At 37.8% G+C, this 16,642-nt stretch overlaps 1 protein-coding gene across 2 annotated transcripts in view; it reads left to right on the top strand.

The window, feature by feature from the left end:
- Nucleotides 1–16,642, top strand: part of TULP1 (TUB like protein 1) — a 45,312-nt gene that overhangs the window by 6,329 nt on the left and 22,341 nt on the right. Inside the window, exons 3-5 of one of the 2 annotated variants that reach the window (XM_060773197.2) lie at nucleotides 4,001–4,112; nucleotides 6,610–6,762; nucleotides 13,803–13,940. In XM_060773197.2, coding sequence (XP_060629180.2) covers nucleotides 4,001–4,112; nucleotides 6,610–6,762; nucleotides 13,803–13,940 — 403 coding nt within the window. Of the gene's footprint in view, nucleotides 1–4,000; nucleotides 4,113–6,609; nucleotides 6,763–13,799; nucleotides 13,941–16,642 lie in introns of both variants that reach the window. The other variant, XM_060773196.2, reaches the window with a different exon arrangement.

Below are 16,642 nucleotides of genomic sequence, written 5' to 3'. Positions count from 1 at the left end.
GCCCTTGGAGGTTGCAAAATGGTTTTGAGGCTCATACATAGCCCATGGGTTACACTTTTCCCATCCCTGGTTGCCCATCACTCAGAATATGGTCTCTAAATACCTAAAAGTACTGAAGAATACAAAGATGATGCGATAATGCTACAGATACATCAACATTTCACAGAAGAAAACTTGGACACGTGTTCAAGATGGTAAAAGTTATTGTTATGGGCAGAAATGGAAGAATACAGAGACAACAGCAATGAGAAATGGAATATTGAAAATATTTGAAATGACAAAAATGGGCAAGTTATCTGTTTTAATCAGAGAGAAGTCTTTGGAAAATGTTGTAAAGATTGGGAACTTTATTTCACATTTATATAGAGAAGACAAGAAAAAATAACACTTGTGAGTTTTGAATAATAGGTGTTATTTTATAAATATGCATATCATCATTAGGTATGGTAAAGGAATTGGGACATATTGTATTTATGTAATCAGCTAGGAGGGTGGAAAATCAAATTTTACATTTCTAGTGATGTTTTGTGTAGTATTTGATAGCTGTTAATGAGTATTTTGTATTTCCTTGTTTACGGTATAGCATTTATGTGTATTTATTTTTGGCATGTAATGTTTACCACTGATTTCCTTTTAAGCTGGAAGAACGTGACTTGTCCAAAATCATTCAATAGATTTCCATAGTGGAGCAGACATTCAAACCATGGTTTCCCAGAGTGGTAGTCCACTACTTAAAGCACTCTACCATTCTGACTTCAGCCATAACACATCTCCATCTCTAATTGTTTAATGTTTTTATTTCATTTGAAGTTGTTAATATACTGAAGCTTGGAAAATATTCTTTGGACTACAACTTTCAGACACTTTCAGCCAATATGGCCACTTGGGAGTTGTAGGGTTTGTTTTTTTTAAAAGCATATTCTCCAGAATCGAGTATAAGCAGGATCAGTTCCTGAACATTGCATTTGAAAACAGTGAAGTAAATCCTACCTTGTTGGAGTAAAAAGAAAAAAAAACAGGGCTGTACAAATGTCTTGCAAGAAGTCACAGCTGAAATATAATGTTGTGTCTTCATCCTAGCCAGCTGAACATTTTTACCTCCTTGCCTGAGATAAATAGTGTAATAAATCAAATTATTAGTATCCTAATAAATACCTTGGCATTTGTTTCCCTCTTTGCTATCCTATGGGACTCTGATGGGTAAGTTGCATTAATTATTGCTATTTTTTAAATCAAAGTGTAGTATTTCTGTACCAAACATTAGCTTTGGATTCAGGGGCTGGTTCCACACTGCTGTGGCTCAATGGTGTGGGATCTTGGGAGTTGTAGCTTTTTGAAGCAAGAGGACTTTTGGGAAGAGAAGACCTTATTATAAAACTCCTATTCGCATATGAAAATATGTGTCAAAGTACCTGCCAAATTGTCACACACTTTTATATTTTTGCAATATATCTCAAGACTGAAATACATCTATGGCAACATTCAACAGGGATGAATAGAATCCTTCTTTATTAATTAATTTATTCTCCCCCAATTAATTTATTCTCCCCTTTTACATATTGCTGAACAGTCTAGTGGTGCTAATCTTAATATTAATCCTAAATAATTCCAGGCTCATGCAAGATGGGCGTAATTGGTTCCCTCCTCAGCATGGTTCAGTGGCAATTTGGACCTGACACATTGTTTTTGGTCCTGTTTGTTGTGAAAGTGGGGGGAAAGATCAACAATATTGGGACAGCAGAAGTACATTAATAGTGGGTTAGATCCAGACTTAGTCATGCCAACTGAAATCAATGGAACATGTTAGTCATGAATGATTAAGCCCCTTTATTTCAGTGGGTGTACTCAAGTGTGAGTCATAATTCAGTGTCCAACCCACTGATTGGGAATAAAGGCAAAATAAATGTTTGTGAATCTCCCATCATTTTTTCTTTAATGTTCTAACCCTAATGGTTACAAAGAACCCATGATAACAAAGTTCTGGTTTATGCCTTTAGTTTTTGCAAACCAGAACCAGCATAAAAACACCCAAAATATTGTTTCTTTTTCACCAACCTCTTCATTTTGAAGGCATGATTCATGGGTTTAAAGCATGTGGGATTGGCAGTAGCAGATTGGTTTTATATATTGGCAATGTGGGGTTGTTTGTTTATTTATTTTTGAAACACACCCAGTTACTATCCCTGAGGAGTAGATGTGAAAGAAATCTTAGTTTAGGAGGGCTTTATATCCCTGATGGCTATAAAGCCCTCCTAAACTAAGATCTTTTTCTCATCTACTCCTCCCTGCATTGTTCAACTGTGCGTAGGCTTGAATTGCTACATCCTCTTTTCATACCTTGCAAACATAAGGCAATGGTTTGTTTACTTCTGGGTTTCAGTTCTTGGCCATCTCTCACATCTCACTGTTTGTTTTTTGTAGACGTCGATATACACCCACCCAAATACATACCATGGGGCACATTCTCATATGCAGATATTTTTTTAAAAAATCAAACTAATATATTTATTTAGTATCTAGAATAAATTAGCAACGCTCTTTGAATAGCATTTTCAGGGAACCTGGATAGATTATGGTTAAAAAATAGCAAAAGAAAATGCAGGAAGGAAGACATGCAGATACAGAATACTTTGTTAAAGACAATCAGACCCGTAGCCAGGATTTCGATTTGGGGGGGGGGGGGTGAGTCTGAGTGAAAGAGGGTCTAGCCTAGCAAACCTTTTGTATCGTTACCCCAATACCCCCATGCATATGGGATATATTGAGTATGGTGATCAGATCATGATATGAATAAACATAACAGTTTAAATAATGCATCAGTAAGGCCTTTTCGCGAACCACCATGAGAATTACAGGGGGGGGGGGGGGGGCTGAAGCCCCTCAACCCCCCCCCCCCCCGGCTATATGCCTGAAGAGGATGAGAGTGACAGACATCACAATTGAAGAGGACTGACCTTATGATCACTACAAGGCATGTCCAATCTAGTGATCTATCAATTGATGCAAAGTGCATCCCTCTCAATTTTAAGAATGACACAAGGAGTTAACCTATTTCTCCTAAGCTTCATGGGGATGGAAAAGACTTTAGAGAACATTCCAGCAAATACCTAAAGTGTTGACTGATTTGCTTTCTGACTTCCATATTGGCTCTTTCCTAAGAAAGGTTATTAGGAAAGTATTAATTTAAGGTATTAATTCGGTATTATGAAAAAGAGGCACTAAGTTTATAGAACCTTGTGGACTATATTCATGGTGTAGCCTTTGGGTTATTGATTCTTCATAGCTTTACTCCCAGAAAGATTACTTTTGAAAAGAGTACAAATTCCCAAATCCCACTTCAAGCTGGAGCCATGTTTTCCAAGGAATTCTGGAAGGTCTGATCTCTTCCAAGTTTTTTCTGAATGTATTCAAAGGAGGGTGATCAAAATGATAAATGATCTGGAAACCATGCCTTGTGAGGAATGGCTTAGGGAGCTGGGTATGTTTAGCTTGGAGAAGAGAGGTTGAGAGGTGAGATGATGGTCATGTTTGAATATTTGAAGGGTTGTTGTGTTGAGGAAGGGGCAAACTTGTTGCTCCAGAGAGTTGAACATGGAGCAGTGGGTTCAAATTACAGGCAAAGAGATTCAACCTAAACATTAGGAGGAACTTCCTGACATTAGAAACTGTTCAACCGAGGAATCTGCTGCCTTGGAGTGTGGTAGAGTCTCCTTCTTTGGAGGTTTCCAAACAGGCTGGGTGGCCATCTGTTATGAGAACTTTGCTTGTATATTCATCCATGGCAGAGTGCTGGATTGGGTAACTCCTATGTTTTTTCCAACTCTATGTGTCTTATGATTCTATGGGTCTAATCCCCAATAATTTGGTATCATCTCATCCTCAGTTGCTCTTTGATGGCAAACCATTTCATTATTTCACAATAAACTCAGAGACGAAAAATAGTTTTGTTCTTGATTCTCACAACTGATATTTCCTTATGCAGCTACTTTTCTTGGTGCAGAAGCTAAAAAAGAAACGGCCAGAGGGTACACTAGAAGCCAAGCCCAAAAAATCCAGAGTAAAAAAGCAAGAGGAATCAAGTCCCACAGAGGATGTTGCTGCCCGGCCACCAGGTAAGAGGCGTGATCAATAAATTAGTAAATGAGGCTGAATCAGTCTGAATCAGTCCAATGGTCCCGCTACTGTCCCTGCTGACAGACAGTTGCATAGAGTCTCTCCCAAGAGATCTTTCCCAACCATTCTGCTTGAGAAATGCTGAATCGGACATTACAGGGATGAAACTTGTGATCTATCATCTTACACATACAAAGCATATGATCTCTTGTTGAACTACAGCCCTTCCCTTTTCCAGGTGTTTCCCTCAAGGATTGTATCATACTCCCAGTTCAACATTGCAATACCAAATGAGAAATATGGAATTGTAACTTCCACTTTTGGCTAATGAATAGGATCCTTTCATGTTCTGCTGCCACATCCATTTGACAGCAGAAGGCAAAAAATCATCTGAGCTCAGCATGTTAGCAGTTTCCTTGAACTGGATAAGGAAAAGATTAATCTAACTTTTAGAGACATTCAGGGAAGAAGCCTCAATCTTTTGGCTCCCATTCCCTCACACCCTTTTTCTACTGACATTTAGCATGTAGCCAAAATTTATCTTTTCACCATGACATTTCAAGAATTAAAGTTTGTAGCTGCTAGACTACTGAAGCAATAATTGTTTCTCACCGTTGTTATGGTTTTAGACTTATTATGTATTACATTTTCTTTTTAAAATGCAAACTGACTTAAGATACTAGATTTTTTAAAAAGCGGGCTATACATTCAGTCCATAAATATCATATGTACACCCTTGAAGATCCAGGTTTCCAGCTTGGGAGATCTCCTAGATTCATTGCTGATCCTGGAACCTCAGGGGGCTTTTGCAGAATTAAAACTTGTACACCAGTTGTGCACATACCTTACCAGCCTTACCAGTTGTGCACCATACCAGCCATAGGTTTTAACTGTCGCTGTGTTATTGTTAATGTTTATTGCTTTTTTTGTTATGAGTTTTATTTTATTGCTTTGTATTATTTGTTGTTATTGCTTTGTGATTGATGTGTTGTGGGCTCGGCCTCATGTAAGCTGCACCGAGTCCCTTGGGAGATGGTAGCGGGGTATAAAGAAATTATTATTATTATTATTATTATTATTATTATTATTATTATATCATACCTTGGGAAGTCAGACTTGCCCAGGGTGGTCCATACTCTGGCTACACCCCAAATAGACTACTGCAATGCGCTCTATGTGGTGTTGCCTTTGAAGACTATTCAGTAGCTTCAAGTGGTCCAACACGTGGCAGCCAGACTGCTTACCAGAGTGGCGTACAGAGAGCATACAACCCCACTGCTATATCAGCACCACTGGCTGCCAGTCTGCTACCGAATACAATTTAAAGTGATGGCTTTAGCCTATAAAGCTTCAAATGGTTCCAGTTCAGCTTACCTGTCACGTATTTCCCTCTATGATCCACTGGAGGCTAAGATCATCTGGGGAGGCCCTGCTCTCAGTCCCACCTCCTTTGCAGGCATGACTGGTAGGGATGAGAGACAGGGCCTTTTCAGTGGTGGTCCCTCATCTATGGAACTCCCTCCCCAGTGAAATTAAACCATCCCCCTCTCTCCTGATCTTTAGGGAAAAAAACTTAAAACGTGGCTTTGGGACCAAGCCTTTGATCAGTATTTGGAGCAGTTCAATAAATGAATAGGAATTAATTTGATTGACAAATGGAATGCCTCTGGATTATGATTTGGGTTGTGTGGTTTTATTTGATGTCTAATAATTGATATTTTAACTGCTTGGGTTTTTAATATATTTTAATGTATTTGTTTATTTAATGGACATGTATGTGTATGGCATCAAATTGTTGCTTGTTGTAAGGCTGCTCTGAGTCCCCTTTGGGGTGAGAAGGATGGGATACAAATATGGTAAATAAATAAATAAATAAATAAATAAATAAATAAAATTAATATGCCTGATCCTTGAATAGAGTTTATGCTAAATGTGGGGTGCTGGGAGCTGTAGTCCAAAAATTACTTTCCAAACTGGACTATTTGGACCTAGACACTTCTCTTCCAGCTGCAGTGTTTTAATTGGGTTCATCCAGGAGAGGGCAGACACACCCCAAGCAGATAAAACCCAGGCTACATTTTTGATCCTTCACAAGACAAGAATAAGGCAAGGCTTTCTCTCTGAACAAAGGAAAAAAGGGTTGCCTAATCCCCAAAGACTAGGAGAATCGCTTCTTTCCTCCAGTTGGGTGTGTTACTCATCTTAATATATGTGGAGCTTCACACGTCTTACAAATAAATAAAACAAAAGAGGGAGGGAGAAAATAAAACTATTTTCATGGATATAAATCCATTTCCACAAAAGCACATGCTAACATAAAAACTGTCTCTTCCATTACTTTTGTATGCTTTAAGACACTAACATGGCTACTTAAAAATACATTGGAAGAATGGCTCTCTCATAAGCTAGCCAACTCCTCATGATTTCATCATCTCCCATTGTCTGCCTGTTGTCTTTATATGTTTTCTTACTGACTCTGATATCTCTTATCATAAGCTGCTATCAAAAAAGTGAGGAAAAAGAAAGAAGAGAAGCCAGAAGATGAAAACGAGACGGATCCATATGCCAAGTTCATTAAAGATCCCAGAAAAAAGAAAGAAAAACCTGCCATCCACTTCAATGTGTCCAAAGCGCCAAAGAAGAAACAAGGTAACATGCTTTGATAGTCCAACCTGGAAAGTCCCTACTGTGAAATGGCATTTCAAGGTGCAGCTCGTAGATCCCCCTTCAATCCCATTCCCATGTCTGCTACTAAGAAGAGAGAGATAAGTAGATATAGGTTGCACTTGGAGGTTATTGAATCAAAAATCTACCAGAGTGGGGAAGTCAGAGTGGGGAAAAGGAAAGGGCCTCAGGCTGTTAGGAATTGTGGGAGTTGAAGTACAAAACACCTGGAGGGCCCAAGTTTGCCCATGCCTGATCTACATTGTGGAAGTAATGCCGTTTGACAGCATTTTAACTGTGATGGCTTAGTGCTATGGAATCATGGGAGTTGTAGTTTGACAAGGTCTTTATCCTTCTCTGCCAAAGAGTGCTGGTACCTCACCGAACTACAACTTCCAGTATCCTATGCCACAGAGCCATAGCAGTTCAAGTGAGGTCAAACTGTGTGTAGATGCACAACCTGCCCTTCACCAGTTAAGTGTGTGAAAATGGGTTGCAGGAAGGATGACTCCAGTTTTTTCATTTATTTTTATACAGTAACAATTAAGGGAATTTGAAAAAAATCAAAGTAAAATAAGAATGTGTGCATTTGTTAATTAATTAATTTAGTTTTATAGCTTTGCACTGGAGGCATTGTTCAGGATTGAAGAAACAGCTAGGGACTCTATGTACAGTTCACCAAGAAGGGTAAGAGGGGTGGGAAGGGGAGACCAGTGAAACTGGCAGAACAGGAACCGCCGTTTTGTCAGCAGAATGTCCCTGTTCACCTTTTAAAACTGGTTATAAAACAGTGTCCCATTTCAGCAAGTCTGATGACCTCAGACAAGTGAGATTGACAAGATCAAAGGTACTGTAGCTCCTGGGATCCTATTATTTATTTACTGTATTTATATCCCGCCCTTCTCATCCTGAAGGGGACTCAGTGCAGCCTGACAAATAAGCAGCAATTTGAGGCCATAAACATACATATAATAAAATACACAGTTAAATTAAAACCAAAAACATTAAAACAATGAGTTGCTGTAAGTTTTTGGGCTGTATGGCCATGTTCCAGAAGCATTCTTTCCTGACATTTTGCCTGCATCTATGGCAGGCATCCTCTGAGGATTCCAGTTATAGATGCAGGCAAAATGTCAGTAGAGAATGCTTCTGGAACATGGCCATACAGCCCAAAAAACTTATAGCAACCCAGTGATTCCAACCAGAAAAGCCTTTGATAACACATTAAAACAATGTATTGCCAAAGGCTTTCATGGCTGGAATCACTGGGTTGTTATAAGTTATTTGGGCTGTATGGCCATGTCCCAGAAGCATTCTCTCCTGATGTTTCCAACAGACCTCACTACCTCTGAGGATGCAGGCAAAACATCAGGAGAGAATGCTTCTGGAACATGGCCATACAGCCCAAAAAACTTACAACCACCCAACATTAAAACAACTCAATATAAAATTATAATTAAAATCACACTATCCAAAATCAGTGTCATATTAGTGTCATATGTGGACATAATATCAAATTATGGCTATCTTCTTTAGCAGTCATTGAAGAAGGAGGTATACACTATTTCCTTTGTGCAATGACACACACATGCCACCAGCAGAACCTTTCTCCATGACCATTTAAGTCTCGGAGAATGGTCGATCAGCATCCAGATATGTTCCTATAGGAATATTTGGCATTTATATTAAGTTGAGAACAGCAAAACTGCTGCAAAAAAAGCTTGTGGCAGAAGCAGGAGAAATGACTCTGGATGCTCTTGTCAGGCAAGAGTATTTATTGTCTCAGGAAACCCATTTTAGGGTAGTAAAAGAGACAGACAAAAGAAATTGACCTATTGGTTACAAAAGCTAAGAAAAGCTGGCACCTGTGTGTGAATATAAGTTAGTATCCATTATAGGGGTTGGGACTTCATGGATGCTCCTTCTAGGCAAAATAAATAAAGAAGCTGGCCTATTGAAAGAAGTGGGAAGTGATGATTGCAGTTAAGAATCAAGCAAAAGGTTTGAGTACATAGACCAAAGAAAGATGCAAGGGGGTGAAAACATTGAGCAGTCATCATCTAGACCAGTGGTTCTCAACTGGTGTTCTGTGGGCCATCAATGGTCCACCATTACGAAAATATGGTCCGTGGCCTCACTATTACTACTTTGTTGCCTCAAAACCACATGGCAAAAGAGCGTCTTGTCTTACTAAACTCTCTTATAGTGCTGAGGCAACAGGGATGTCAGAAGGGGAGAAGCTGACTACCCACAAAAAATTAATATTACCACATCAGTTCTAGTATATTAAATATGGTTTTCTGTAGGTGACTACTGGATGGCATAAGTTCTGCATCAGAAACTAGAGCTGATGTGGTCTATCCAATGCAATTTTCTGAATCAGCGTCCCAAATAACCAAACTGAATCTAAAGTTGATCAAAAACTGATTCGTAACCCTTTTGATACTCATGTTGGAAAGTGGCCCCTGATCAAAAAGGTCCTTTGTCAAAGTGGTCCCTGATCAAAGTGATCCTTGGTCTAATAAAGGTTGGGAACCACTGATCTAGACTCATTTTATTCAAACGTTGACACCTCTTTGCTTATGGCAGTTCCTTGATTCAATAGCACTATGAGAGCTACTGTGTATTAATACTTTGGAAATGGTGTCTAAAATGGTTCTATTTGGCTAACTCAACTATGCATTGATTGGGATGATGGTAGCATAACACCTACAAATATCAAGCCATTTCAGTGGAAATTATGAAAGTTGACTGTAGAAGATAGCCAACTAAGACTGGATCTACACTGCCATATAATCCAGTTTCTGAATCCAGATTATCCATTTTGAATAGCAGATAATCTGAATTCAGAAACTGGATTATATGGCAGTGTAGACGATGTCTAGTTCTTCATTGACTTAAGTGGAAAAAAGGTTGAATGAACAAATGCAGTGTGATGAATGGAAGGCAAAACAAATAAAACGTTGAGAAACAAAAACATTTATGGAAATGGAAACAAATGAAGTCAATAGAAACAGAAGCAATTGTTCATTCCTTGCACACATCTGTTTATCATCATGCCAACACATTTTTATGTGAGTCATCTTAAAGTAACATAATAATCTATCATCTTGTATTGAAGAGTTGAGACACTGCTGTAGGATGAAGCAATCCCACAACACCTGAAATGAGTGTGCAATAGATTTCCACTTGTTCCCATAAACTATCTCTAGTGGAAGAGGAAAATTGTAACCAAAACTCTGTTTCTGACTGTTGCACCAGATATTTCCTATATGAGGGGATATAAACATTGATTAGCTGCTTTTTGATCAACAGGGGAACAAACCCATGTTGCTTGTAGGCTTGGAAATCCAACTTAGTTCTGTTTCTAAATTGGTTACGCTACCTTAGTTGGCTACCTTCCTTAGGCCCCTTCTACACTGCCATATAAAATCCAGATTATTGCATGGAGCTGAATTATATGGCAGTGTAGACTCATATAATCCAGTTCAAAGCCGATAATGTGGATTATCTGTTTTTGCTGTTTTTACTGAGGTATTTGGGCCCGGCCTCTTGTAAGCAGTACCGAGTCCTTCGGGAGATGGTAGCGGGGTATAAATAAAGGATTATTATTATTATTATTATTATTATTATTATTATTATTTAATTTGATAATATGGATTATATGGAAGTGTAGAAAGGACCACTGGAAGCGAATTCTGGCCACTGATATTTAAAATTCAGCTGCAGCATTATTTTCTCCACCTGTTGGATTGGTTACAAACCCGTAGCACACATATAATCACATACCTAAATTTAAACTATGCCTTTCCAGTTTTACAGCACATATTTCTACTGCTTGAAAATAATTATTTAAATCTAACTTGTATGTGCTAGCTACTAACCTCATTTCCTCCCCTTTCGTGAGGCTTGACTGGCTTAATTTTCTGGTTAAAGACATTCACTATCAGAAACTGGAAGTAACTAGTACATTTAACTAGCTTTGTGCTAACTCATATAGGTGGTTGGAGAGCTCTCAGGCTATTAGAAGTGGAATGGCAGGAACTGAACATTTGCTATCCAGACAGAGCAATATTTAAATAACAAAAAGAATACTTTCATAGAATCACAGAAACATTGAGTTGGAAGAGACCTCGTGGGCCATCCAGTCCAACCCCCTGCCAAGAAGCAGGAAAATCGCATTAAAAGCGCCCCTGACAGATGGCCATCCAGCCCCTGCTTAAAAGCCTCCAAAGAAGGAGCCTCCACCACACTCAGGGGCATAGAGTTCCACTGCTGAACAGCTCTCACAGTCAGGAAGTTCTTCCTAATGTTCAGGTGGAATCTCCTTTGACTCCTTCCTGGCCTTCAGAAAGAAAGTGAAAACGTGGCTTTGGGACCAAGCCTTTGGAGAATAATTGTACTGCAATAGATAGATACAGAATATGTGCAATGACTACTGGAATGGCCCCAGATTACAATTGTGGATTGCGTGGTTTTAATAGTTGATGTACTGTTTTTAAATGTTTTAATGTGGTTTTAATATTAATTTTAATTGTAGGTTGTTTTTATGGCATTGAATAGTTGAATAGCCTATGTGTAAAGCCATCTTGAGTCCCTTCAGGGTTGAGAAGGATGGGGTATAAATATGGTAGATAAATAAATGACAAAATTGAATCTACACTGCCACATGAAATCCAGATTAACTGCTTTGAACTGGGTTATATGGCAGAGTAGATCCAGCCAGAGCGACAATCCGTAAACCATCCTCTGTAAATCCCAGGATTTGTTTTGAAAATTAAGATATTAAATAATAATTTAGTTGCAGTGTGTTATATAATGTTATCTAGTTATCTAATGAATAAAAATACTTTCATTTATTAAAGTTAACAACAATAAATTAATGTCCTGAATCCTCATAGTCAACAATAAAGCATAATTTTAAAACCTAATTGCAAATTCTATATTTTTCCTTTGAATGTATTTTTTTTTTGCATTTTGTCTAACACCATGAAGAATCTTTGAGACAACCATGCACATGAAAAGAATGTTAGTACATAATGTGCAAGCTCTTGTGGATAAATCATCAGTGGTTATATTAATAGTAGTTGTTGACTATTCAGTAGGAAAATATTTTAGCTCCAAAAACTAAGAGAATACATCTGTGCACAAAGACTTGTCTCTGGTGGTGACTGTAATTATCATCACTATGATTATACATTTCCTCATTTTGGTGTCCAAGGTAGCTTTCAACAGCTAAAATTCACAATATAAAAGTTAACAATATTGTTAACCAAAATTTTAAAATCTGTTTGAAATGGATATCATTTTAAAAACCTAATCTCTATGGAAAGGGAATTCAGAGCCTGGGAGCAGCCACTATGGCAACACTGGCCAGTTTCAAACAACATTATATTGCCTAGGAAGTCCCACTTCCATCTTCCTATCAGATATATCTATGTGGATGGTGGGACAGAGAGAAAGTTCTTCACAGAATATCCCAAACATGTACAGATTCATATGGTAGAATACTGTCCTTCAAATGACCTGGATTTGAGCCACATGGGCTTTATGCATCACAAGGAACATTTTGAATTGGGCCTGGAAATAACCACCAGTTAGTGGAGCTGTTGTAACTCTTGATGACTTGGGACAGATATAACTTTTGGAAAACACCTTTTGGAGATCATTACTTTTTTTTTTTAGAAAAAGCATAACCTTTCAGAGAAGAGCCAAAACCCTTTAGTGTAGAATCTTCCCTTGTGGTATACAACCAGTTGTAATTATGCTAAGCAATGGGTTTCAGTTGTTAGACTGAATAACCTGTTATTTCTGATCTGTTTTAAAAAACACAGTGCATAAAAAGCAGCCGTGCTTCAGAAGTATTTTTCAGTGCCATATATATATATTAGGGCTGGGCAACCACAGAAAAAATTGTTTCTAAACTCTATTCGTTTTTTGGGGTTTTTTGCATTTCGATATTTAAAAGAATTCTGAATTTTTTCTTTAAAAAAGTTCGATATTTACAAAATTTCATAAAATTATGAAACAATACGAAACGAATACGAATCGATTCGTTAATGGCGGACGCGACCGCGCAATACGCTAAAAAACCTCCATATGGGACAGGGGGAACTTCTGAAGCTTCCCTCTCCCTCTGTTGTTGTTGACTGTTGGTGTGATATTTATAATTTTTTTTCACTGATTAAACAAACAACAGCTATAAAACTTGCCCCTGACATGCGGAAATAATAACGAAACGATTTCGAAACGATTTCGAAATGAATACAAAGCAATTACGAAATGAATTGAAAAATTCGTTTCATTTTTTAGAAGCTCCTGAATGGTTCGTTATCGCTTCGTAACCAAAAAAAATAACGAATTTTTAACGAATTACGAAATTACGAAACGAAACCGCTCAGCCCTAATATATATATATATATTCCCCAAAACAACTTGTTTTATATCATGCACTCAAGAGAAAATGAAGTAGACTTTGATAATAAAAAATAGCATATTTGGTTTGTTCACAACCTTCATGTGTACTGTCCAGCATACACTGGTACAAAACTTATTCCAGTTTCAGAAATGTTTGATATAATTCTCTTACAGCAAAACAGCAAGCAAGTCTGTGATCTGAGGTCTGAAGTCATCTGTAGTGATCATGTGATGTGCAGCCTCTTTTATAACTTCTTAGGAGCCATAAAGGAAGCTGCATACCAGAACATATATACAGGAAGCAGGAAGCAACAGGATCATAGATAAACATTACTAGAGGAGGCTTGGAAAAGGTTGTCATTTCCAACAATAACATCTCCATTATGTGTAACACAATCTAGTGGAACTCATATATCAACCAAGTCTGTTAACATGTTACAGTAATTCAAACAGATTGTAACCAAACATGACCAAATCCAACATCTCAAGGAATGGGCACAGGAGACATACCATCCTTAACTCTACAAATGCAGCATGTGACTATATTCTTTGATAATACTTTTTTCCTTTCTAAATATTTATTTGATAATATGTCAAATTTCTAGAAGACTCTGAAGATGACGACTCCGAGGAAGATGAGGAGGAAGATGTTCAATCTGAAGACCCACCAAAAAAGCCAAAAAGAAAGATCCACAAAGAGGCTCCACCTACTAGTGAAATCAAGGAAAGGAAACCCAAAAGTAAAGGTCAGTGACTTCATGTGCCATCTTTGTATAATAATTTCTTGTCCTTTGGAACTCTTGAGAGTATAATTTATGAGAAGGGCTAGGAATCTCCAGTACAGAATTTGCAGCATCCTCATCAAACTACAGTTCTCAGAAAACGGTGGCATTATGAGTATGAATAGCAAGAGACCGGTTTCTTTTTTTTTCAATGGTGTATTTTAAAACAGTGTTAATCATGTTTGTAATTTGTAATGAACTTCCCTAATTATCTCAGAGAAAAGCAAACTACTGCAGACTCTCCTAGCTTGTGTGTTCTTCCTCCTTAGTAGTGTGTCATCTTAACACATTCTGAAATTACTTGGGTACATGTGTCTCCATTTTCATGTATGATGTTGGAAGACATGAGAGCCAATGTAGCTTAATGGTTTGAGCATTGGACTATAGCTCTGGACACCATGTTTTGAATCCCTGCTCAGCCTTGAAAATCCACCGAATGGGTTTGGGCAAGTTACACTTTCTCAGCCTCACAGGAAGGCAAGGCCCTCTCTCCCCAAAGGGACTCAGAGCAGCTTACATACATATAAAAAGGCAAACATTCAATTCCATAATTTAAAATCACACAAATCTTACCAAGTAAACCTTAGGGTCACCATAAGTTGGAATCCACTTGAAGGAACCCAGCAGAAACAACAGCAATAACAACAATGCAATATACCTGTCAACATCAGATCATGACAGCATGTGATCTCTCCTTCCACCTTGTGAAAAGGTTCACAATCATTATTTAATGAAGATGTGAAAAAAGAAATTGAATGGTCCATCGACACTGTGAAATGAATGCCATTTGACATCACTTTATATGCCACAGCTCAATGATGTGGAGTTCTGGCAGTTATAGTTTTGCAGTGTTTAGCCATCTCTGCCAAAGAGTGCTGGGGCCTCATCAAACTATAATGCTCAGTATTTCATAGCATTGACCCATGGCCATTAAAGTGGTGTCAAGCTGCATTCATTCTGCGGTGCCGATGCACCCAAAGTCTTCTTTCTTCATTATGATGGAAAGCACAGTTCACTGGTTTTGTATGTTCCTTAAGCAAGGTTATCTGAGCTCCATGACTGGCTAGCAGTTTTCCTTTTTGTGGCATACAGAACCATGGAATTCTTTATGACTTATCAGACAAAATAAAATGAAAACTTCTGGAAGTTCTGGTACAGAAAAGGAGCTCTTTCCAAGGTTTTTGCCTAGTCTTTTAGAAAGTATCCCAGGACATCCTTCAGAGAATGCAGTTTAGCTGTTATAAATCTTGAATTCACAAAACATTGTGACTAGAAAGAGTGGGAGTGTTTTAGTTATCTTAAAACTACCACTGAATACAACCCAATGGCTTGAAGCTCATAAAATGGAAGCGACCTCAGCCTACTTCAGAAAAAGGTATGTATGAGGAGGAAGATAGATGTAAAGGCTACAACAAAATCCCCAGATCCGACAAGACGTAAGGTGCGGAGATGTAATAGTGGAGATAGCAGTTCAACAAGAACATTTATTGCTTCTCCCAGAAAATACTAGAGATAAAACAGCTATGTAGACTGAAATCTGAGCATTTTATTGGAAATTTCCACTCTTTTACTATCCAAATGCCATGTCAATAAAGCAATTCATTGTTACAAAATGAATCAATTCCATGCAAATAGATGGACAAGCAGATAAATATTGTAATACGTCTATGTCAACAAGGGTGAGCCAAGAGCTATTTAACAAAGTGTATAGCAGTCATGTTAGGAATTAAAGATCATTGAATAAATAAATACATCTTATTCATGTAAACCAGGGGCACCAGGTTTGTATTGTTCCAATCCATTTTGTATTTCTCTGATCTATTTTGAAATTTCAAATAAAAACAAAAATTAGTATAGGCAACTCCTGGACTCAACTCATATATTCAGACCCTCAATGTTAAAGGGACAAAGGTGATCCAAGAGGGACTCTAAGCAGAAGAGGCAGGAATGGTGTGAAAGCACTTAAGTCATTTACAATATGCACTTGTGCCAAATAAAGAGGATGGGTTACAGTGAATGCCTGCCATCCCTCTCAGACCCCTTCTACACTGCCATATAAAATCCAGATTATCTGCTTTGAACTGGATTATATGGCAGTATAGACAAATCTAATCCAGTTCAAAGCAGATAATGCAGATTATCTGCTTTGATAAGTGAATTATATGGCAGTGTAAATCCAGTGTAAATCTCTTCTTCATGCTTCTCTTCTTTTCAAATATTTGCATATTCATGAGATAACTTGGAGATGAGACCCAGGTCTAAAGGCAAACTTCATATACACCTTATACACATATCCTGAAGATCAATTTCTACAATATTTTAAATATTATTTTGCATGAAATTAACATTGTGTATGTTGAACTATTAAAAAGGCAAGGTGTCTATCACAGCAACCCAATGTAGATTTTGAGGTATTTTGGATTTCGAATTACTGAACAATAGATGCTCAACTTCCATCAGCGTTGGCTATGGAGACAAAAGTACATTTCCTTTTTCTTTCTTTCAGTGAAATATATCAAATATTAAACAGCACTATGGAATTTCTTTCCAGTGTTTATAGCACTTTGTAATTCTTCCAGAATTTGCCAATCCTTCTGCACTGGGGATGGCAGCTCATTTTATTTTTCATCCTCTTTTTTGTCCACATCTTCTCTTCTCACACTTTA

Source organism: Anolis sagrei, chromosome 4 (genome assembly GCF_037176765.1).
Source record: "Anolis sagrei isolate rAnoSag1 chromosome 4, rAnoSag1.mat, whole genome shotgun sequence".
Lineage (NCBI taxonomy): Eukaryota > Metazoa > Chordata > Lepidosauria > Squamata > Dactyloidae > Anolis > Anolis sagrei.
Note: the sequence above shows the minus strand (reverse complement) of the source record. Positions and strands in the feature narration are given on the sequence as shown.